This window comes from Podarcis pityusensis (assembly GCF_964106645.2).
Source record: "Podarcis pityusensis genome assembly, chromosome: 1".
Lineage (NCBI taxonomy): Eukaryota > Metazoa > Chordata > Lepidosauria > Squamata > Lacertidae > Podarcis > Podarcis pityusensis.
The window spans coordinates 80,034,095-80,058,901 of record NC_138028.1 but is presented as its reverse complement, the minus strand read 5'-3'; the positions used below and the strand labels follow the sequence as shown (position 1 = coordinate 80,058,901).

The window sequence follows — 24,807 nt, the reverse complement described above, 5'->3', positions numbered from 1 at the left end:
AACAACAACAAAAACAAGGTGCACATGTAGCTAATTAACTGGCATAACAGAATCAACAAATTAGACAAATACAAAAGAGACCACCTACTGGTATGAATGTATTAACAGCTAATTGATGCTCAGATGTTAACAAAGTCTGCAACTCCATCAGCTCCAGCCTGCATGGCCACTGGGAGTTGCAAGCTCTGGAGGGCCACAGATTACCCACACCTGACTTTACAGCATGGAAAGTAAATTAAAAATCAAATAAAGCAAAGGAAAATGCTTTGTGATCATCTCCACATACAGGGCTTTCCCCCCAGATCCAATTCTCTGGAACTCAGTTCCGGCACCTCTCGGATGGGTGCCATTGCCGTTCTAAGAGAACAAGGGAGGTGTTCATGGTGAGTTCCGACACCTCTTTTCTTAAAAAGAAAAGAAAAGAAAAAGCACTGCCCACATATGTTTTTGGTTAATATATCACAACATCTTGAACATCCACTGAGGCCCAGTTTTTGCGGAGCCTTGGGAAGCTGCACTCCCTGCACAGACTCCTTGCCACCCCCCCAGTGCCTACCATGGCCAGAGACCACAGTGGTTATCCTGCAGCCGCCACCTTCCTTCTCATGAGGGGGCTCTCTGGGAGCCTGTTACAGCTAGGTAAGGAGACCTGCCAGTGATACAGGGTGGGGCAACTGCCAGCCTCCTTTGCATTGACACTTGAGAAGCAACTTATTTAGCCACCATGACCCACCAGTACCACAAAGTAAGCCCCTTCATTCGTATGCACAAGGGGGAGCCTAATGGCTGCAGAGGCACTAGTGTTGGGGAGCCCAAGTGGCGACAGGGGCTGCTGGTGTGTGTATGTGTGTCAAGCAAGGCCTAAGCCCAGTGGACCAGTGAGAGTACATGGGCTCTGGCAAATGCCTCCGTCAGCTGGGTGCTGATGCTGGGCCTGCTTCCAACCAACCAACCATCCATCCATCCATCCATCTCAATCAGAAAGGTAGCAGACAGTGGTACAATAGAATTCTCAGTAGTTCACCATGTGTTCAGATCAACATCTTGAAGGAGTTTTAGAAAACATTTCAAAACTCCCACCTGCTCCCCCAAACCACTTAGAAACACATGCAGCTATCTACTGCAGAATAACTTGTGGGAGGTGGGGGGGGGGTCGCCTCACAGTGGAAACAAAAATATTAGATTTGGCTATTTGAATCTGTCCAAAGTAATGGCAATCCATGGTGCTATTCTAGGTTAGATCCCATACATTTGCTTCAAGCACTCTCAGAGTCAAGGAAAGGTCACAGAAACCTGCATCCTTTTTGCTGTTCTTGGCTGCAAGGCAGAGAGGCAGGCAGACACACACACACACACACACACACACACACACGGAATCAAGGCCAAGCAGTTTATACATGGAACAGACTCTAGAGAAATGACTGTTCGATCAATTAAGCAGCTTAAAATGTCAACAGAAAAGAAAAGCAACCGAAAAAGGAAGCAGAAAACAGTTCTCAGCATCTATACAGCACATTGATTTCTAGAGGCAGAGGAATGCCAATTGAGAGTTGTTCCACCTGACCAGGGAGACCAGTTTTCTCTTGGGTTAAAGGAGATCTCTGCAGGCCGTGACTGGGGTGCTGCAAAAGAGGCAGTCGGTTGATGGCAGGAATAGGTAGAGGCTGCGTAAAGGCCCAATTTGAGGATGTGTGGCGCTGTCCATGCACAATAGGTTAAGGGAGGTATCATCAATTTGCGCTGAGGGAGGAGCCACAGCTTGCTAGCACAGCCCCTGCTTTACACACAGAAAGCCCTAGGCTCTATTCCTGCCTAGGAATGTACCCTGGAGAGCTGCAGCTAGACTGGCCAGCTGTTTGGTTCAGCATAAGGCAGCTCCCTGTGTTATTCTTCTATCATATCTTCATGAACATCACCTCCTACATGATGTTGGTGTTCTTTACCAAAACCAGGCTCAGCCATGCAAGCTGCTGAGCTCACCCACTCCTTCAATCTGCACCAGTCAAAAGCGAGTAACAAGTTCAGGCCACTCAGGATCCTGCTATTGAGAAGTCACCTGATGATTTAAGAGTAAATGTTCATTATCCATATCCTGATCATATAGGATACGTTCTCTCTTTAGTATTTTTGGCAAAGTTTTGTATGGGGCTTTTCCCCTCACACATCTGATAATGAAATGTTCGTGTAGGTAGCAAAATTGGGGAGAAGCAGGGAGGTCCTATCTTGTTAAAAATAACTCCTGGTTTAACAGCTCCCTTCACAGAAAACACAAAAAATGATAATCTACAACAGAACAAGCATTTACTGTATCGTCACAGTCTTTGCTTTTAATAGAATATTTTGCACTGTTTTAATTGGGGACGCCTATTATGTAAATGCCTTGAGGTCAAGAGATAATGCAAAGTTATTTTTACTTGTCATTTGCGCTTTTTACATTCCTCCATTCAGAGAGCTGTCCATTTATTCCCACTTTCTGCTTGTTGTTACCCAACCAGCTTCTGATCCTGCTCTCATACAGATCCCGTAAATATGGTTTCATACTAAGCATATCCTTTTAGATGGTATTAAAGGGAAGCCTCTCCAAAGCAAATCCCAGACCCCATCCAGGTCTTTCAGTGTGAACAAGCTAGTGTGGCATAGTGGTTAGAGTGGTCAACTAGAACAGGGGTAGGCAACCTAAGGCCCGTGGGCCGGATGCAACCCAATTGCCTTCTCAATCCGGCCCACGGACGGTCTGGGAATCAGTGTGTTTTTACATGAGTAGAATGTGTGCTTTTATTTAAAATGCATCTCGGGGTTATTTGTGGGGCATAGGAATTCATTCCCCCCCCCCAACATATAGTCCAGCCCACCACATGGTCTGAGGGACGGTGGACCAGCCCACGGCTGAAAAAGGTTGCTGACCCCTGAACTAGAACCTGGGAGGGCAGGGTTCCCATCCTGACTCAGTCCTGAAGCTTACTAAGTGACTTGGGGCCAGTCACATGCACTCAGCCTAACAGGGTTGTTGCCAGGGTAAAATGGGGAATAAATGTGTGTGTCACCTTGTACTCCTTGAAGAAAAGTAAGCGATAAATGCAATAAATATAAATAAGAAAAGGGGCAGAACACACTAAGTGCTACCTATTGTTTTCATATTGCCTACAAAAACCTGAGTGGTTTTCTCTACCCACCTGAGATCTTGGAAGAGATGAGAGTCAACCCAGAGGCCCCTTTGGTCCACAGTGCAGTCTCTCTGGACTAAGTGTAATGGCTAAGAAACAGCCCTGTTCCTATTCATATCCTGCCCAACATCTCCCAAACTAATAGATAGCCTAAAAATCCAGCCAAGCTGCTTTTCATGAACCAAAAGTCAAAAGTTAACATGTAAGCTACTTAGTATTTGACAACAGTTCTGCTGTTTGGTCCCAGAGATGATGTTGGGTTGATGTCTGGTTTTTGTTTGTGGATTTTCTTACTGAAATGTCACAAAATAGTGATCTCGAAAGCTTGCACACTATTTTTAAACATTTTAATTGTCTTAAATAAGATATTGTCCTACTGTGGATATTGGAGTTTTCTCTTTACTTTTTCTTTCTATGTTATCAAGTTCTGGGAGGAACCTTTCTCAGGCCTAATCAAGATAATACAATGATGGTTTGAAAGGAAAGCACTCATAATTCCTAGTATTTGTATACTGTAATCTTGATAAACTTAACTGCACTTTAAAATGCTTTTAGATAACCCATCAATCATGATTCCATCAGATTGAAAGGCAGGGTAAAACATGCCATGTGCTATATCTGGAATACAGTGCTATTGTTAATTTAAACATAGTGTTTTCGTTCTCATCTTTGCATCAGTTTATTATAGTGCAGGCATGTCCAACAGGTCGATTGCGATCTACTGGTCGATCGCAGGAAGTTCCTGGTCAATCCTGGTTGATCCTGGGACCTCTTGTGATCTCCACCCTAAAAAAAAGCTCAACAACTCTGGGTAGATCACTGCCAGTTTTTTTTATACTGTGAGTAGATTGCAGTCTCTTGGGAGTTGGACGTGCCTGTTATAGTGTAATGAATGATGTGACCTTTCCTTTCTTAAGCCCATTGTCAGCTGATTCCAACATTTCTGTCTACCATGTTTTCTTAGCCCAGCCACATCCTGCTTGCATTGCTTCTTGGTAGGATATCCTAGAAGGTTTGATGAGATTCCAGAGAGCAGAATTAGGTAGACAGGAGAAAAGCTTAGGCTATAGACGGAACTTGGCTATTGAAAAGAGCAAGCAGAGAATGTGCCCTACAGACTAAGACAATGCATATTCATTCAGGAACAAGTTTACAGAAGATTGTTAATGCTCATAGCCTCTAGCCTCACTATTTTGCAGGACCAGTCCAAGTGCAAAACTTTATGTTTGCCCACATGAAGTGGATTAAAGGGCTCTGCTACCCTAGTTCAGTTCATAAGTTTATTGTTCTAGCCAAAGTCCATGACAAACCTGTATTACACAATAGCATTAATAATACAAAATATGTATCCATAATATAAAAATCTGCACAGTTTTTGCCAAGTTCCTAAGTATTCAAACAGTTTCCTTTGTGCATCTCTGACAGCTCTAATTCTAATATTATTTTACCTTTCTAAAATCTACAACATCCATGTTGTAAGAGACACCAACAAACCCAAATCCATCTTGATTTCAGATTAAACCTCCAAATCCCCACAACAATTTATAGTGATTTTGCCTAACTCCTTTTTCTGTTTCCATTCTCCCCTTCCCAGCTAGTGCATAGAGGGCCATTCTTTGTGCTGTGTCACTCAAAACAAACTGAACCATTTCTATCAGGTGGTTACTCTAGTCTAGTGCAACAAATTCACTTTTTTAAAAAAAGAGAGAAGAAACCAACATTTAGAAGTTAGGAAAGTGATGGGGAAATGCACTGAAGATTGTGGGATTAATGAATGATTAAGAAGAAGATCAGGAGGGGTGCTCAATAAAGACAGGATATAACCTAACCTGGTAAAATATCCCAAAACAGCATGCAAATGTTTGAGTTCTCTCAAGCTCTTATTGTCTGTCTTTGTGAACTGTCAGAGGCGAAGAAAACAGGCTTTAAGTTGTAATGTTGTTATATTGTGAGCAATATAAAAGGAAAACCTTGCAACAGAGAGCATATTTGGACACATCTTCAGTATCTGAACATCATAACACTATAAGAACACCTTGTGGAAACTGAATTTAACAAACAAACAAACAAACAAACCCAGAAGTGCAAAATTTGAGAACCTGCCCCCACTCCTGATTTGCAGATGAGGCAACGATCTTGAATTGTTAGTTTGGCCGAGTAGACATTGGAGGTTTTTTAAGCATAGGTTGGATGGCTATCTGTCATGGATGAGATTCCTGCATTGCAGGGGGTTGGACTAGATGACCCCTGGGGATGCCTTCCAACTCCACGCTTCTATGACAGCCTTCTCCAAGGTGTTTTGGAAGGGCAAGGTGTTTGGTGCCCTCGAGCCAATGCACAGGGACAATAGGGTTTGTAGACCAAAAACAGATGGAGGGCACCACATTGGGGAAGGTTGTCAGTGTGTGATCTCTGGTCTTTTCCAGCAAGAAATAATAAACTTTTGAGACAAAAGCAAAGATGTTCACATATAAGGTGCAGGGCGTTTGGATTTGTTGCTGTTTGTGCACATGCGAGAGAATAAAGCGCCTGCATCCTTCCACAAGTGCACACGGTTTTGCACTTCTACCTGTGGCCGCCTCAGACTACGCCAGCATCCCTCCCCAGCCTTAACCATCTTGGAGCATCCTTTGCTGCCTTCTCATTAGAGTATCGGCTTGCATCTGTTGGGAAGGTACCAACCCTCGCTAAGGGGAGGCCGCAATACCATTACAATTCGCCTTGCAACAGAACGAGCCCCAACACGCAGAAAACAGGAGAGCTTCCTTCCCGAAGCTTGAAAAGCCACAGTGCTCTTCCATAAGCTGCACTCAAAGCCTACGATGTTTGCAGGAAGTGAAAGGACATTCGCCTTCCTTCTTTGCTCCCCCCCTCCGCCGCATCCACCGGGTCCGCTCCCCAGGTGGATGTTTGCACGTTGGCGTGGAGATGAACGCCGCTCACAGCCCAGCCTCGCCTTCGCCGCCGCCTCCTGAAGCCGAGGATTGGACGGAGGGAGAAGTGCCGGGCTGCGATTGGGCCCGGCGGGCCTGTCTGTCTGGCTGCCCCGTTTCAGCCTCGGTTGCATCACAGCGTGGGGATGCTGCTCTCTTCGAGCCGAGCCAGAGCGGCGGCGGTGGCGAAGAGGCGATGGTGGTGCCGCCAGAGCATCGCTGCAAGCCGCGCGCGCAGGACGGGCGTAGTAATAGCAGCAGCAGCAGCCGCTGCTTTGCAGCCGTGAGGAGGACAATGTAAAGCGCGGGCCGAGGAGCCAGTGCAATGCAATAGCAGCCCCGGAGCCAGGAGGCGGCGGGGAGAAGGAGGCGGAGGGGGAGAAACTCCGCGCTGCTGCTGCTGCTGCTGCTCCTCCCTCCCCTCCTCCATTCATTGCCTGCCGTGCACGGATTATCACATTGGGGAGAGGATTCTGGGCAGCCCGGCAGCCCGGCGGGAAGGAGGGAGGTCTCGGCGAGCGAGGGACCCGCCATCCCCGCGGCTCCGGGCGACGTTGACCCGCCGCCTCCCCTCACGGTCGCCGGGAGCCTCCCCGATGGCTCCCCGCTGCTGCCTGGATGCCTTTGTCCCTCGCCGCCGGGACCTGGCGGGAGGCGGCTGGGCTCCGCTCCGGGGAGAGCACTAGGAGCCTCCTCCCCGCATCTCCGCCAGGCGCCTCTCCGCGTCCTCCTCAGCGCCACAGCGAAGTTTTCGCGCCAGCCGCGAGGCGCCGAAGTTGCAGGTGAGGGGCGGGCGCCCCGCGGGGAGCGGGCGTAGCTGTGAGGGGAGCGGCGCTGGGGGCGAAATGAGCAGCGGCGAGGGGCCAAGCCGGCGGCCGGGTTAGGCGCGCACTCCTCGCGTCCGCCCGGCAACACCTCCTGCGCCGCTGCCGCTTTCCCTTCGCGGACAGGGCGGCCCGGGCGCCCCTCGTTCACCCCCCGGGGGCAGGCAGACCCCCCCGGGAATGCTGCCTGGAGGATGCTGTGGTTCCCGGTGAAGAAGATCCGGAAGCAGTTCAAGCTGCTGCTGCTCCTGGTGCTCCTCACCTTCGCCGTGTGGTTCACCTACCTGCACATCAGCCTGGTGCGCCAAGGCAAGGCGCTGCGCCTGCACTTCGCCTACGGAAGAGGTAAGCAAGCGGCGGGCGCCTTTTTATCCCCCCTGCCTACCCCGGAGTGAAGGCCTTCCCCACCGCAAAGGAGATCTTCTTTAGCCTTTGTTCAGTTACTCCCAAATCAATCCTTTCCTTTCCTTCTCTCCCCTCCTCTTACTTAGTTTTGAATCAAAGCAAAGTATAATAATCTCGCCCGTGCAGCCCCCTCCAGAGACCGCAACTCTTGTGCCCTGGAATACTTTATCTGGAATAGTTACCACCAAGACCCGCTTTAAATACTGACACTTGCTGGTAAGTTAGGATTCCTACTCCACTGACCTGGAGAGGAGGAAAGGCTGTGATATAGGACGGGGTTTTAAGTGATTTAGGATATGTACTCTTTGCTCATTAGGAGCAAGGCCATTGTCTCATTTTTGCACTTTGTGCAGGTAGAGTGCCAACTCTCAAAAGTCCTTTCATATATTTGCTATATATTTCGCCTCCCAGTGTCTTCCCCAAGCCTGGTGCTGGTCATAACTTTTAAAGGAGTGCATGTGAACACACTAGTATTTGTAATAAAGAAATAAATAAAAAGCTGTGGCTATTTGAATTGATCTCGGTTCAAGGAGGACAGCCGAGCTCTTGCCTTTGCCAAACCCTTGATCTCTTAAGGTGCTTACGTTCTCCCAATTTGCAGAATACTCCCCCTTTGGCTGGAGAATTGGTATTGGAAACTCTGTAGTTCTGTGCATGTTTACTCTGAAATAAGCCCCACTGTGTCCAAGGAGACTTACTCCCAAGTAAATGTACCAAGGATTGCCAAGACAAAGGCGGCAATCTTGATTCAGAGAGGCATACAGAAGAGCCTCTGTGTGGTTAGCTGGGTTTCAAAGCTCAGGTCAGGCACTTGGCTGTAATTGCCAACAAACTGTCCAAACCCTCCAGGTCTTTAGTCTTTGTGGCAGAGTGTTTGTAGCAGCAACTCAATATTTCTTTAGAGCAAGACTGTGTGATCATTTCTGAATCCAGAGCACAGAGCTCCACTGTATATGTTGGGGGGGGGGGGGAGAATTCCAAAGCACATGGAAAATCCAGCTCTCTAACCAGGTCAGTTGCTGAGTTTTGTGCAGGCTTGTTAAAAGAGCCCTCTACCAACCTAGCAACAGCTTTATCTTTATGCCACTGGCGTGTTGTGAATGACCAAGGGGGCTGTGCTCTTGTAGGTGTTGGAGAGGCAGGAGGGTAGAGCACCTTCTGCAGTGATGGTTGTTCACTAGCACATGTGTTTGATGTCTAGCTACATGGAAGAAACAGCATGAAGATGAAAATTAAGGGAATGGGTTGGAGGCACTCCCCAGATTCAAGTTATTATTTAAATGTAGCTTTTGGTTCTTGACTGGGCCAGCACCCTCAGACTTGTGTATTTCCAGCTACAGGTATGAGCATTATATTCACATATCTTGCACAAACTGGAAATGATGTAGAGCCATAGCTGGCAGATACGAAGTTTCTAAAATCTTGTTCTGGAATTGATAAAAACAAGAAATTGACAGCTTTCCACTGTCCTTTGATTTGGTTAGATATTTAGAACCATTCTTTGGAAAATATGCCTTAAAACATATAACCTTTTTTTTTTTACTGTGAAATGGCATTTTTAAGCTAAGATGTGAAACCACGAGGACCAGAAACATGCATTAATTTCTATAGTGAAAGCTAAGATAGTGATTTTTGCAGAGTCCCAGAGATTTTAATCAAAAACTCTGTGTTGCCTTACAGCATACCCTTGTGTGCTGATTTCAGTGGCACAACGTTTTAAAAATCTTAACTGGCATTTAGTTGTGGGTCCTTTTTGGAATGGGAAAATTTGTGTAATCATGAAACCTGCTTCCAAAACAGAGGCTACAGAAGGGTTGGGTGTGGGCTATTGTCTGCATTCCAAGAGCAAAATAATTGCCACAGAAGAGAGTGGAACTAAATTTCAGCATATTTCAGGAAATCTGGTTCTGGTTTACAATTCCATTCAGTTCTTTATTTAATTTTAAAAAGCCAACTTTATACAAGAATGTGGGGTGTCTTCAGAAGATGAATTTTGCTTTATTTTCTTTCACGAAAGGGAAATGTGACTTAATAGTACAGTATTGAATTTGGTTATCCTTCCCCTTTCACTAGTGATCACTTCCGATTTTGGTAGAGTTACTTCAGATTTACACCTCTGTGATAAAAAATGTGAATTAGGCATCAGTATCTGACCTTCCTGTTTCTAAAGGATCTTTTCAAGAACTACTAAAGGGCACTAATCTCTATCCCTAAAAAGGGTCACTACAATTACGAGCATCATAAATGTGTTTAAAACAATCAAGGAATAATTCCTTCTATAAAGTTGTGTTAATAATAAGTCAAACTTGTTATTTTCTCAGTCCTAATATGAAATGACGATGTGTGAATATTTCACAAAATTGCTTTACTTTTGGATGTTTGAGAATGATTATACAGCAAAAATCATAGGTTGAAATACTGAGCCTATTTCAGAGGTAAAACTGCTGTTAGAGTTGTACTGTACCTAAATTAATCACAAACCTTTTACTGAGCAGTCTAGTGGATGAATGAATTCTTATAGAGCATGTACCTCTGTGTGTATTTTGGAGAATGTGCTGTTCATTTTTTAAAAAGTAGTTTCTTGATTAACCGCTACCAAGAATTTGCGATCTTGATGTTGTAAGGTGCTTAAATGACTACAGAATGATCCTCTACAAGAGATAGGAGTAATATTTATTCTGTTATGGTGCTTTCCAATACTAATCCAATGATGACTCCTAAATTAATTTTTTTTAAAAGTTGCATAGTGTTGGGCTATCACGGGCCATGCAGTGGTGGCCCAAATGCCTCATACGGCAGTAGCACAGGGGTACACAACCTGTGCCCCTCCAGATGTTGTTGAGCTACAACTCCTATCATCTCTGATCACTTGCAGTGCTGGCCGGGCTGATGGGAGTTGTACTCCAGAAACATTTGGAGGGTTGCAGGTTGTGCACCCCTGCAGTAGCGGATTTTGGTGCTGCAATAACATTGCTACGTCAGTGCAGCACCTTGAGTAAATTGCAGTGTTGGCCATGCCATAAGTTGCAGTGTTTCACCGGCACTACTGTTCTTCTACATACGGTAATTCTATTACTATTACAGTGGTACCTCAGTTTACAAACTTAATGAGTTCCGGAAGTCCGTTTTTAAGCCAAAACCATTCTTAAACCGAGGTGTGCTTTCCCTAATGAGGCCTCCTGCCGCCGGTGCCCTTTCACCATTTGGATTCCGTTCTTAGACCGAGGTAAAGTTCGCAAACTGGGACACAACTTTCAGTTTTGCGGAGTTCGCAAAATGAATAGTTCTTAAACAGGGCTGTTCTTAAACTGAGGCACCACTGTATAAGTCACACAAAGGACTGAGCCATCAGAATGCACTCTAAAATGTTTGAGGTGCAAAGGAGTTGCTCTTGCACTTGTTCTCGCAAGCTGTTGCAAGAAAATAAAAGATGTTTAGGGGGAAGCAGTGACTGTATTATGCTGCTTGATGATGCTCTTTACCAAAATAATGTACGTAAATTCCAAGATCTTGTGTGTTAATAGTATGTTCAAATTAGGATGTTTGTTAGGGTGATAATGAGTTCATTGAAGATGGCTATTGAGCTTCCTAAAGCAAAATGTTCTTATTTTCCTAGTATTTGAGTCTTTTGACCAATAGATACAGAAGTTTCACTCTTTGATGCAGTGCGAGGTGCTTGGAGATCTAGCAGGATATTCAACTTCTTTCACTAATGTGGGAGTAGGGGTGATGGTTAAGGGGAAGCTTGAAATAAAGCTCTTCTGCAATAAACATTAAGGGCACATTTTTTCACTGTTGTAGGATAACTCTCTTCTCAACTTCTGGATCAAGTGTAAATGACGGACCAGTGCAACCCTGCCTGGAATCAAAGTTATCAGTCTGATCTATTTTGAAGGTTTGTTGGAGCTAGTAATCTTATATGTGTACTTTATAGCCTTCAGACTGGCAAAATATAAGTAGGGGTCTGAACCAGGCTTCTGTAGCCTGGTGCCCTCTAGATTTTGTTGGACTACAAATCCCATCATCCCTGATCATTGGCCATGCTGGCTATGGCTGGAGGGCAACAGGTTTGTCTAAACCAGGAGTGAGGAATCTGTGGTCTTCCAGATGTTGTTGGGACTCCAACTTCAACCGGATTCGACTGGCATAGCCAGTGGTTGTGGATGATGGGAGTTGTAGTCCAACAACATCTGGCGTACTGCAGGTTCTTGTCTAAGCCATGATTCTCAAAGCCTACAGAGATAGTCAGTTGCTAAGAGGCTCACATTTTTCTCTTCTCCCCCACCCTTTTAACAAATGTTTTTGAGTGAATAATGATGTAAGTTTCTGAATGCACATGTTTCACCAGTGGAAGATACAAAAGCTGACATCCCATAATCAATCCTTCCAGGAGATACGTAACTTTGCGTGCTGCAGATGCCACTGAGAACTAGTTCACAGGCAAGGTAGTTGAGGGTAAGGCTGCTGGCCAGCATGTGCTGTGGAATGCTGCATCAGTTGGCTTCTCCAAGGCTCCGGCTGCCTTACACATTACTCTTAAAAGTTGCTGGTGCCATAGTGAGAATGGCAGTGAGCTCTACCAATCAGACACCACCTTCATGGTTGCAGGATCAGTGAGAGTACCGCAATAGCATGGGGTTGGGCCAAGCACCCTCAGTAGTCTCATTGACCCTGCAATCTCATAGCTAGCATCTGATTGACATAGCTGTCTGCTGCTTTCATTCCCAGGATCAGTAATTTTGAAAATCAAGGTTGGAGCCACATGCTGCCAATGCATAGGGAGTCGGGGGGGGGGGGTCATGAAGGAACCTTGGGTGGTCCAGGGCCTTGAAGCTCTGCTTGCTAGTTGGGTTGTAGTAGCACCACTGGCTCGGATGATCTAATGTTTTCCTATGCAAACAATTTCTTCTATGGAGAAAGCCAAGATGCCAGAGTGATATGGTATTGTGGAAAGGTGCATTCAGATTCACAAGTCCTCCACCTGTCTTCTGAAGTGATATTGACCCACAGGTTTATCACCTCCATGGGATGTGGGCCTTAGCCTTTTTTTGTTATACCATATATTTGCTCCTTTGAATGTGGGCCTATGTAGCCAACATCCTTCTTTCCATTGATTCAGATGTGACTAAGCACCATCCACTGAGCCCATCAATCATATATGTGGGGCCTAGGTTTTCCATCTTCTTGGCTCAGAGCAGAGACAGTGACACAAGATTTAGAGCTACTTACTGGTGGCCTGCGAAGGTATTGCCTTTGGTTGAGTGTTGGCCCTTTAACATGTGTGGAAGAGGCTCAAATGCAGTTAGAGAATCATAGAGGTGGGAGGGACATTGGCTGTGGCAATTTAAATGTATCAGTACCACTTATGGAAACTTGCCTGTGCAATGAAGTGGTTGTCTATTGGAAGTAATTGGGAGACATATGTGATTTGAGCCATTGACACCAACGGATCTGAATTCAGCTGCTGTTGTGGTTTTGTTGCTGACTAGATATGCTGATACAGAGGAGGATGTGGATAATTAAACACTCGCTATAGACACACTCCCATCACATCCTGCTCTCATGCGTGCAAGCATTTAGAGAAAACCACTGACGGTGTTTCTCATCACAGACCTTATGAGGGGTATCTCCCCAATCTGGCAGCTGATGTGCTCTTTTACTCAAAGTGGCATGTACAGTGGTAAGGAAACACCTCCTCCTGCAGCCTGATTCAGCTTGCTAACAGTGCAACTGGATGAACAATAATTTCCTATAGATGAACGCTGCTGTAAACTCTGTTATCAGAAAAGCAAATGTGCACACTATGAATCTGTGCCCAATGATCTAATATAGGGAGACTTTCTTTGAAGCTGAATTAGTGATATATAAAATCACTAAACGTTCAGCATGGGGTGACCAAAGGCTAAGTTCATTCCTATTTTACCAGACCTATTTGCTATCTGACTGTAATCTGATGACTGCCTTCTATGGTGATTGCTCATGGATCAATTGTTATTTGTAAAAACATTCATATCAAACTGATCTGATGGCCCGTTTCACCGTGACCCTTGAAAGTGTGCAAAGGATGGTGGTGTCTCAGTCTGTAGGCAGAGTTGTGACTTGGTGGCCAGTGGGTTGTGTATCCTCTGCAAAATTTGTAAGGTGCAGAGGGGAGAAAGTGGGGAATGATGATGTAGGATGTTTCATTGCTATATCTTTATAGTGGGCTTCTCTGAAGGCCCTGTGCAAATTATAGATCCTATTAAAAAAGAAACTAGCAAATTATTTAATGAGGAAGTGAGGACTTTCTTACTCCAACAGACTTTTGGGAACTGCTTGCTTTTAATGAAACGGCTGGTGCTGTGCTGTTTATATTGTACTTAGGTGTAGATTTTTGATAGATTTTATAGTTTTTAATTCTACCAATGTTTAATTGCTTTTATGATTAAAAAAAAAATGTTTTTAGCTGTTCTTTTTTTTATCTGTAAGCCATCTTGAATCCCTGTCAAGGATAAAGGTGAGACATAACTAAATATATGATGATGATATTTGTTTCTTAAGATAAAGCTCTGATAAAAAGACATTGTTCCTATTTTCATGTTATTGAGAGAACACCGATGATGTACCAACAGAAAGTTCCAAGAGCTGCTTCATATGCTACCTATAAGCTGGGCGGGGGCACTTCCTTTTCTTTTTTCCTTGTTAAATAGGTGAAGGACTGAAGGTGAAATCCAGGAGTCCTGCTTTGCATGTTACACCAGAACCGGGTGAAGAATATTTGGGCATCGTTTTTGCTTCTTTCTTACATCTCTTAAAAGCAAGCAGAGTTCGGATGATGAACTGGACAGAAGCAATAGAGACTGTTTCATCTTCTAAAAATTGGAATCCAGGAATTGAAGGGTAGTACAGGGAAATTGTTTGATTGAGACCCACCCCCAACCCCCCCAAAAACGAGTGAATTGAGGAGGTTTGCAGTGCCTCTTCCACTGCTGCACAAGAGTTGAATGAGCCTCTCTGTAAGAGTCTTTTTCTTCAGCTTTGCAGACTAAGAGAAATTCAAATATCCTTGATGGAGGGAGGGATAAGTATGGGGAGGGGACAAAGAGCTTTAGATAAAATGCACTTTAAGGTAGGGGGTGGAAAGTATGAAACTGCAGCAGAGACAAAGTTGTAAACTGAAGGGGCCCCCTGGGATTCTGATTTATGCAAGTATAAATACTTTGCTGCAGTGATGGCTGTCATGTGGATTCTATAGGCAGGTCAGAGTGGCATCTATTGAAGCTCCCTTGGGGGGTATTGCTGTTGAAATTGCTTGTGCTTTCCATCCAAATGACAGAGGCTTAAGCTGGAATTAAATGAGCTGTTAAAATTCAAAATTGGTGGGAAATCTTAACCTGTAACTGATGGAATGTTATACTGAACCAAGTTTGAAACCTGCTTCTCTTTGGAGCCAAAATCTGACTCAATTCCAGTTTGAAGAAGCTAAATCCAATTTGCAGCAGACTAGAGACACCTGTATGGCTGTTAATATCTCCTTAGCTGAGAGACAGCTGCTTGTATGCCTACCCTTTGCCTGGGGCAAGTAGCAGTTGGCCAATAATAGCATCTAGTAAGCAACTGCCCCTCCTCACCCTCCCAGTTGTTCTGCTTTCCCCCCCAGTGCTCTCCTCAGAGTGTGATTAGCCTTTTAAAGCCCTTTAAGGACTGACATCTCCATCTGGCTGGTCCCTCCAGTTTTCACAAGCAAGCAAGCAGGCAGAAGAGCTTATTTATTGCATTTCTATCCTACCTTGTTCTCCAAAGAGTACATGGTTCACCCCTCCTCCTTAGTTAATCCCTACATATCCCTGCAAGGTAGGTTAGGAGGCTACAGCTGACTCCAAGGTCACCCAGTGAGTTTCAGGACTGAGTGGAGATTTGAACCCTGGTCTCCCAGGTCCTAGTCCAAAACACTTAGCATTCAGTGATTAGCTTATATGTCTGAGTTTCTAACACCGACTGAGCATGGAGCAGTGGTGGCGAGCAAGAGGCTGCTGGAGGGGTTGCAGCTGGCAGGTAGACCCAGAGGTGGGCAACTGTCTTCTCCTGCATGCTTGCAAGTCTGTTTAAACCTGGGAATTGGTCTTCTTTCCAAACTGAGGTTTCCTCTCTTGTGAGCAACCTGGAGCCTTGCTGTATTTGGAATGCTGCGTGCTCAGGTGGGAGTGCAGTTCCTGGGCTGCTCTCTTGGTTTCCTTTATAGCTGACCTTGTTCCAATGCCAGATGCTGACAGGCTAACCTTCCTCTGACCTCCATTTCTGGAGGAAGATGCTGATGACCATCTGGTGCACCAACTGGGTAGCTTAGTTGTACAATTGTGGCTGGCAGAGAGATCAGCTGTCAGCTGACTGGAGTAGTACAGGGGAAGATCTTTAGATCTGACATTCATTTAATTTAGCACTAATAGACTGGAACAAGGAGGAGATCTCAAGAGGAGAGAGCCAGTGGGTTAAAAAGCTGTTCACAGCTTGTCTTCTATAGACATTGGAATGAAGGTACTCAGGCCAGATAGTCACTGTTTGACTCCTATTTACATTGTCTCTTCAGCAGCCTCTTCCTTCCCATCATGTACATTTAGGTTGCTATCAATGCATATTTCTAATCAGGGTGCCAACTTGAATAAAATATTGGGGGGGGCAGATAAGCCCTGCCCTGCATAATCAATCAAAAGATGTGGCGCACACACACCATTTGAATAGCAGTGCCCATCAACTATGGGGTCCTGGCCTCCTCAAATATTTTATTGAAGGGGCTGAAGGGGCCTTTGCCCCTAGGAATTGGCTCCTATGTTTCTAATGCTTAAAAATTAGGTTGGTTGAGTGCCTGTGAGCCTGGGCTTTTAAATATATCCCTCCAATAGTTCCTTGATCAAGTGTCTGTGTGGTTGGCAACACTTACCTGATCTTTTCTAATTGCAATTTCCCTTTTTGTTCAGGGATTTATGGTAGAGAGAGAGGATACTTGGTGTAGGATGTGGCAAGGAATAGGGAGCAGAAATGTGGATAGAAAACACAAGTGGTGCATTTGAGCACCAGAAGCATAGCACCATCTATCTCACCAGTTCTTAACTTCCACTCAACACGAAAGCCTGATGATCACCAAATGCCTCCTGAGCCACAAGCAAAAGATTTACCGTATTTTTTGCTCTATAAGACTCACTTTTCCCCTCCTAAAAAGTAAGGGGAAATGTGTGTGCGTCTTATGGAGCGAATGCAGGCTGCGCAGCTATCCCAGAAGCCAGAACAGCAAGAGGAATTGCTGCTTTCACTGCGCAGCGATCCCTCTTGCTGTTCTGGCTTCTGAGATTCAGAATATTTTTTTTCTTGTTTTCCTCCTCCAAAAACTAGGTGCGTCTTGTAGTCTGATGCGTCTTATAGAGCGAAAAATACGGTATGTGATACCCTGACCTAAGGTCAACAGTATAACTAGCCTCTCGGGTGCCTGGGGCGTTTCATGTGCCCTGCACCTGGGGGTGAGGTGAGCTAGGGCAGTGCGCACTGTGCAAAACCTCTCTGCTGCTTCCCCCTTAGCTGTAGGGTGGCTGAGGGAGAGGCGGTGGGCAGACGCAAGCCCCACAATGCCGTTTCAGGCAGCGCGGAGCCTGCAGGTACCCAAGCCACAATGTCGTTGTGTTTGTTGACTGAACTAAAAAGTTTCATGAGCCCAATTTTTAAATTTTATTTTAAAAACACGTATTTTTGCCATTTTGTCACCCCCCTTCCAGTGATGACACTTGGCGCAGCCCACACCCACCACACCCCCTTCCTATGGCACTGCCTCCAGTGCAGGGTGAGGTGGTGTGTTTTAAAATGTCATACAAGCAAGGGGAATATTGGTTCTCCAAGAAGTGCTGGATTTTATTTGAGAGCCATTGATGCTCTTTCGAGGTTCCTCCAGCGGCTTTTGAGGGGACTGCAGGAGAGAGGAGACGAAGTCCGCTGTGTGAGCGGAAGCCTTTTCTGCTTACACACAGATTGCATTGGCTACATCCTACAGTATCATTGTTAAATGGACAGAGCATCATTTCACTGTTTCTGTTGGAACTGGGGAGGAGGCATTCCTGCTTGATTCCTCTTTTGCCATGTACCACTTTTTAAAGGAATTGGGGGCAGAAATCAAGGATCTGGGATTTTATACTCAAGACAGGGTAAGCAGTTTACCACAGCTGTCCTCTGCTGCTACTGCAAGAGGGAGAAGGAGCTGCCTAAAATGTAGAATGCCCCCCCCCGAGTTCTACACCCCTTACCCAAGATTTGTAGATGACTCCCTGTGGGGACCACATGTCCCTAATTAAGAATCACTGGTCTGTCAGCCTCAAAAAGGAATTAAAAGGCTAATGCAGTTCATGCCTTGCTTTATTTTAAGATCCTCAAACCACTCCTTGCAAGTAAGACTCTGCAAGGGTTACCTTTCCTAGCCCACTTGCTCCATCCATAGCCTGCATTAGTGATTTGTGCCCTGTAAGAAGAAGGAATCCATTTTGTCTAAAGCTTTTATGCCTGCTTGCCTGGGGAAGATTCTTACTGGACTCAAGTGAGTGGCTGCTTGCAAGTCTGTTTTAAACCATTGTTTGGATTAAAGTAGTTGAAGACAGTGTCACTTTGACAGCCCCCCCCCCAAAGAATTTGCTGCTGTGGTGGTTTATCCAGGGAGGAGGGAGGCAGTGGTATGGACAAGCAATAGTGAGAAGTTGCTTTAGCTGCCTGGCCCAGTGCTCCTCTCATCACTGGGCTTCTGAAAGAAAGACAGAAGCCATGATAGATGCAATCCTGACCCCAGGCCTTGATAAGCTTCTGACGGGAGCCCAGGTGAGTGTGCTCATCTTCTTTTCCTTAAATATCCCTGCAGTGCATCCCAGAGGCATGGTGGGGGAGGGGAGGAAGATAGCAGCCACTGGCATTTGCCCAGCCCACTGCTTCCTCTCTTCAGCACGGGGCACTTAAAATATATTTAATTATGCTGTTGTCAGTTGTGTTGGGCCCTCCTGTTACAACTGACAAGTGGGTGCTGACAGATTGTTGGACTCCAGGAAGGATGCCAGAGAATGGGCACTGGTTTTTGGCAAGCGATGGACACTGTCTCCGGGGAGTGTGATGTGCACGTTTGCATGTACCTTAGAGAACTGATGGGCTTCTGCCACGGCGAGGCACAGTCCAATTTATTCTCTAGTTATGGCCCACTTTGCTGATTCTCAGATCAGCCAAGGGGAGGATGTGCAGAAAGGTTAATTGCTTGTTAAATTAGCCAGTTCTAAGCAGATGCACTTTGCATAGGCTGAGGGCTGGGTGTGTGTAGTATCTCCTGCTGTCTACTGAATTGTTTCTGCAGTGTCGACATGCAAAAGGTTATGATAACTGGCAAATAAGCTGTTGCCTTCAGGGCTGGGCTGGGGAAAGGTGTCTCATGGAGTTTTGGCGTTTCTTGATTTTTAAGCTCGTAGCTTATGTTCTCTGCAGGGCTGCTTGTGCATCAAGGTGGCTAGTTATTTGCATTTCGCTACACACTACTCACAGGGGAAATGCTGGTCTCCTGCCTGTATTCAGCATTGTACAATTTGGAGAGTTGAATCCCGACCAGAATAGCATTATGTCCCTGATAAAATAAACCTCTTTCTTATCTCCTACAAGTAGATAATTACCCTTCTCTGCCTAATTTAACACAGAGATTCCTCAGCTGAAATAATGAGGCCATTACGGTACTCTCCGGGCTGCAAAGCACACCAAGTCAATGGGGTGGAAACTGTAGCACACACCAGGTAAAAAATACAATTAAAATAAAATAAAATGATTCTTAATGGGGGTTGCCAGCACTTCAGTAGCTGGAGATTTCCCTGGCAGGCGTTTCACTGAAGGGAGTGATTTAGCACTTTAGGTTATTGCAGGAGTCAAACAGGAGACGGGTTTTATTTGTGAGGAGCTGTAAACAGCAGCTTTAATAGGTTCCCTTCCAGAATACTGATGTCCTGGCTGTCAGCAGTGGGGTGAAGGGGCATGGATTTAGGGAGGGGAGACCTGCCAATGTATGAATGAGAGGTTTTAGAGAGGTACTTGTTGGAATGCAGGGAAGCACAATGAGATTTTGGTCTGTCAACTACAGATGAGGCAGCAGTCTGCCTACAGATGCATTCTGGGTTGGTAGCAAACTGAGGAGCAATAGGATATGCTCAGAGCTGCATTTTTCCCATGCAATTTGTGGTTTGTTTTCACACAAGGTGGGGACTGGGTCTGCAGTGAACCCAATGAACATATTCCTATCAGTACACCATTTCCTCTCTCTCTCTCTCTCTCTCTCTCTCTCTCTGTGTGTGTGTGTGTGTGTATGTGTGTGTTTCATCGCTTGTGAATATATGAAGATGCCTTATGCATAGTCCAGACTATTGGTCCTTTCTAGTCCATTCATATATGCTCTCTGGCAGAAGCAGACAGAGGTTTTTCTGAAACCTGCTATCAAACATCCTTTAGCTCATGGGTGACTAATTTGCTGGCTATATATGGCTCTCCAAGTATTTTTTCTAGCTCCCTGCCACAAAACTCACAGCAATTTAGCCAAGGTGGATTTCAAAAATATATATATTTACAAATCAATAACATCATTCTCCGGTCATGTTCTGCTTGCTCCTCTTGTTCCCCTCCAAGTTTTGGAAACTTCATTGGCAGTACCAGTAGCTGCAATACCACCCTTCTGCTTCCTCAATGGTACAGCACTTCCCCTGGTGCCTAGTATTCTTGTTTGCACTGCTTCCTGGAAGGCTTCTGTGCTCTTCAGAGGACAATGGATCTCATCTATTTACTTCCATTGTCTCAGCAAAGCTGCCCACTGCTGCTGCTGCTGCTGCTGTTGTTGCTGCTGCTTATGATGAAAACTGCTGTAAGGAAAGGTGAGGAGGGAAGATGCCATGGAACAAGGCTGCATTCAGAGCATGTGCTCTGCCACTGGTCTGTGGCTGTTCTCCTGAGCTCATCTGCCTCATTAAAGAGGCACAGATACATTTGCAAAACTGGTGTAGACTGAATCTAACATTGTGGCTCTTCCTAGCCATTGCTGTATCTCATTCCGCCTCATCAGAACTTTGTGTTTCTTTTCCCTTGTTGTGGGTTATTCAGAGGCAGTGTGGCTGCCCATAAAGATGTGTTGATGTGGCCTGGTTTCTGTTGTTTTTCTAGACTTCATCTCCCTTCCTCAACCTTAATGAAATGGCTCTAGTGAGAATCATGTGCTGGCAGTTGTTCCTACTTATCTTTTGTTTTTTCCATTTATTTCTCCTTGTGGAGACCATTGGCTAAACTTGAACAATGATATAAAAGCGTAATTGTCTGCATTTCTCAAGATATGAAGGGGTAGGTATATGATATACATGACTGCTGCAATGGGGTAAGATTGCTTGCTCCTCCCCAGGGTCCTTTGTGTGTATGCTTACTTCATAACTGCCAACAGTGTCTGCCTCAACTAATGCTAGATGCCTCCTTCAGTAAGAAATTGGCATTATTTTTGACAGTTTCTCTACTGCCCACTGGGCATTGAATAGCAGCTGAGTGCTGACTGTCAATCTTGTTAATGTGTCTCTCTGCTCTTGCTGGGCAAAAATATGAGCTGTATCGACCGTTGCTGTTGCCTGCCCAGTTGCTTGTGCTGCAGAAGTGTGTTGCTATGTTGGGGGCCCCTGCCTTCATTGTGTCTTAAGTTTGGGGTGGGCTGAGGGGTGCTTTGACACCACATTTTTAAAGGGCTTTATGATTTGTCTCCCCGAGCTTGTGGGGGAAGGGGAAAACTGATGGCTGATCCTCTCATTTGTAAAACATAGCAATCAAATATGTTTCTGGTTTCCTGTGGTGAATAGATCCTTTGGCCTCTGAGAAGAAGTCTCTTCCATTAGCTCTCAAAGTACAAGTGTAAATGGATAAATTGTGATCAGGGCCTGTGGTGCACAGGCTCTACAAGCAGCGTACTCTGCTGACTGATACTTTGTGGAATGACTAAGGCACCTTTCCCAGAAGAAAACCCTCCTTGTGCCACCATAAATCTCCATAAGATAAAGTGCTTCATCTTTTGGATCAGTTCCCTGCCTGCTCAGGGTTCTGCATAATTCATTTTTTTTTTTTTTAAATAATGTTTATTAAAATTTTCAAAAATACAGAAAGTAAGAGTTAAAATACATTCAGAACCTTATTTTCATATATCCACTTTCTGGGACTCCCCCCTTCCCCCACCCCTATCATATTCCTGTTTCATGTTGTTGGCTCCACAAGCTCTCAGTTCTGATTAAAAACTTAATTTGTTTAGACCATTGTTCGAATTTAAAATTTCTACACTCCTCATCAATACCCTTGATAAAAAACCAAAAATTTCTTTCCCAGGGCCCACCCCATTTTTATTCCACAATTTCCCTTTTTTTTTTTAATAATAAAGATACCCCTCATAATAGAAATATCAGAAATAAGAAATAAAAGGTATAATAGATAAGACAAAACCAGTCAAAAAAAAAAAGAAATTGACAAGCCTTTGGATTTTAGTTCTCCCCCTCTGTCCCCGGTTTAATTTCCCCCTGACCACCAAACCATGTTATCCGCCTGGAATTCTTACAATCCATAAATCGCCTATTTCCCCCAACTCCTTGCTGGCTTTTTTTTGTTTGTTTGTTTTTTTCCTTTCATAATTATTTTTTAAAACACTTAGCTTCAGATCTTTAATAAAGCTCCCCCCATTGTTCTTTCCAAATTGTAGTCCAGTTTCCTCTTGTTCCACTGCTGAAACGTTCTAATTCAGAAGCTTAGTAAGTCTGCAGGGGTTATTGTTATTCAGGAACAAAAACTTGCGTTCAGTCCCTTCCTTTCTTCAATAGAAAATTCTATTGTCTCCTTTAGCTGAACACCCTGTAGACAAAATATTATTTCCGTTTTGCAGCTTTCCCAGAAGATAACCAGTTCTGTAAAATTCCAATGATATTTTTCCACTTACGACCATCTTTGTAATGTCCCGAAACTCCTCTAGGGGGATTGTTGTAACTTTGTTTTTCTCTAGTCCAAAAGTCCGATTGTTATCCATGTTTTCGCCATTTTGTATCCAAGTTTTAAAAAGTTGTAGCAAATTGTAACAAATTTAGCCAGCAAAGTTCTCATAATAAAATCCTCTCTGCTTTCCGACTTTGACAGCTACTTTGACAGCTGTCAAAATCTCCGACTCTTTTCACCAGGCTCTCTCTTCAATCACCCCGGTTCCCAGGGGGGGGGGTTACGTTTCTTCTCCCTCAATTCGTCCTCCAGCACAGTTCTTATAATTTCCCATCGTGGAATTCTTAGGTTTTATCAGCAATACAAATCTTTTTGGACCTTGGTTTCCCCGTCCTTGTCTTGGAAGGTTTACAATAGGGGGGGGGACTGACTTCCTTTTTGGATCCCCCCCCGCTCGTGTCCAATTCAAAAAGAAATTCTTTTTTTCCTCCTTTTAAGCCCAGTTTCCAAATTACTCACGGGTTGTTGTTAAAAAGTCCGAATTTTCAATGGAAGAAGTCAGCGCTCTCCGCCGGATGGCATGCGGCTGCGCTCGGCAGGGATAGCAGAGGACTCAAAGCACCACGCTTCTCCCCGGCACCCGATCCGTAGCCTTTAAAAAGGCTCCTTCACGAGTCGGGAGGGCGCTGACGGTGCCAGCCGAGTCTCCATGTCCACGGCCCTCGTGGCCGTGGTTTTTAAGGGTCCCCGCATCGCCGGTGCGGTAGGACCCAGCCCCTGCCGAGCAGGCTCCCTCCGGAGCTCGGAGGGAGTCCGCCATTCGGCGATGGCGCCAACCCGGAAGTCCCCAGGGTTCTGCATAATTCAGAATCCATTGTATCTTGTTAAAAGAGTAGGATGAATTAAGTTTGCTTGCATGTGCATAGGGAAAGACAAAAAGGATAATGATGATTACTGCATTCCTTGCTTACTTCTTGCGGAAGACTTGCCTCTGAAATGTATTGAAGCCCCTACTTGCAGAACATCAGTCTCATCCTATTCCTTGTAAATAACCTGATGCTTTAGTGGCTGTTCATCAGCGTAGGGAAATCTAGGGAATTCCTGTACTAGAAAGAGTAAAATTGTACGGCTATTTCTCCATCCTTAGCCCACTTATCATACCACAAAAGTGGAAGAACTTATTGTAATGCTTTTTTAGCCACAAAGTCTGATCGTTTCACCTTATGGCAATTAAGCTAACTTGCCCTTCTGTGGCTTTACTTAATCTCTTTAAAGTGAGAAAAGCATTATTGAAACACCTGGGCTACTTACCAGGGCAGCGAGAAGTTTGCTGATGGGGTTCCTTCTGTTCTGATATAGGACACCAGCAGTTTGCTGATCTTCATCATACATGCAATTTTTTTGGGAGGGGATGGACAACTTTTATTTAAGCTGCTTGGGGTGCCCCCCCCATCATTTCAGTGCACGTTGCTATCAGGGTTTGTCATACCACAGAATTAAGAAGCTCTACCAACTTCAGTTGCTTCTTATGTCGTATGATTCTGTTTGAAAATGTGTGTTGTGCAATTTGTTTTCTTTTTTCTGTTGAGGGCTAAATTCCCTGGGAGTGGATGAGGTTGTGGCCACTGATGGGTAGGGCCAGAGCCAAAAGTGGGTGTGCTATCCTCTTCCCATGTTTGTATGCAGCTCTTAAGCCACAGGTTTTCCACCCCGTGTTAAGTCCCTGTCTTAACCTGCTCAAATATTTTTATATAAGCTCCTAATCTGTATGGTTGCAAGGCAGGCTGAAGATTTTGCAGCCAGTTTATAAAGACCCCAAAAGAGAATTTATAACTGCACGCACACACCCACACACTCACATGTGTGTGTGGGTGTGTACATACTACTTGGTTCCTTGTCTGTCAAAAGGACCACAGTCCCTATTCCTACTCCTCTGTTACCACTGGTTCTGCTTTTCAATAATTCATCTGTCTGTCTGTCTTGTCTGTTCTACATTATTCTTAACCTCATGCCAAAAGAAGTATATTGTACAATATACCTGCATGCTCAGGAATCTGTACATCCTAAGTTATGGGTGAGGCTGCATTGGAAGCATCATGCACCATCAGCCCAGATCCACAAACATATCCTGTAATAACTCTGGTAGTAGAATGGCATTTCTGACAGCACTGACAGCTCTGAAACAGAGCAAATTATCCCTGCAGTTGGCAGGCTTTCTGGCATGTTGGAGAGTTGGTGGACTGCCTGAAGCTATCCCTTGCTTCCACATGCGGGTCGTATTTTGTGAACTCACAACCCTTTTCTCTTTCTGTTCTGCCAGTCAAGGATACCTGCACAATCACTCCGCCTGACTTCTCTCACAGCTCTTTACCTCTTCTTCATTTCTGTGACCCACTTAGTTCCTGCCTCATTGGCGGATACCTTAGTCTTTAGCTTGGGTTTCTCAGGTGAGCTGCTCCTAAATTGGCCCCCTGTAACAAGCCCTAGGCTGTATCTTGACATTGAAGATGGAAA

General features: G+C 45.0%; 1 protein-coding gene across 1 annotated transcript in view; it reads left to right on the top strand.

Annotated features, from left to right (window-relative positions):
• The first annotated feature begins 7,046 nt into the window (after positions 1 to 7,046).
• The window catches only part of B4GALNT4 (beta-1,4-N-acetyl-galactosaminyltransferase 4), a 174,640-nt gene continuing 156,879 nt past the window's right edge, over positions 7,047 to 24,807 (top strand). The window contains exon 1 of the mRNA XM_081010565.1: positions 7,047 to 7,266. Within this exon, the coding sequence (XP_080866691.1) occupies positions 7,116 to 7,266 (151 nt within the window). The 5' untranslated portion in view covers positions 7,047 to 7,115. The remainder of the gene's footprint in view (positions 7,267 to 24,807) is intronic.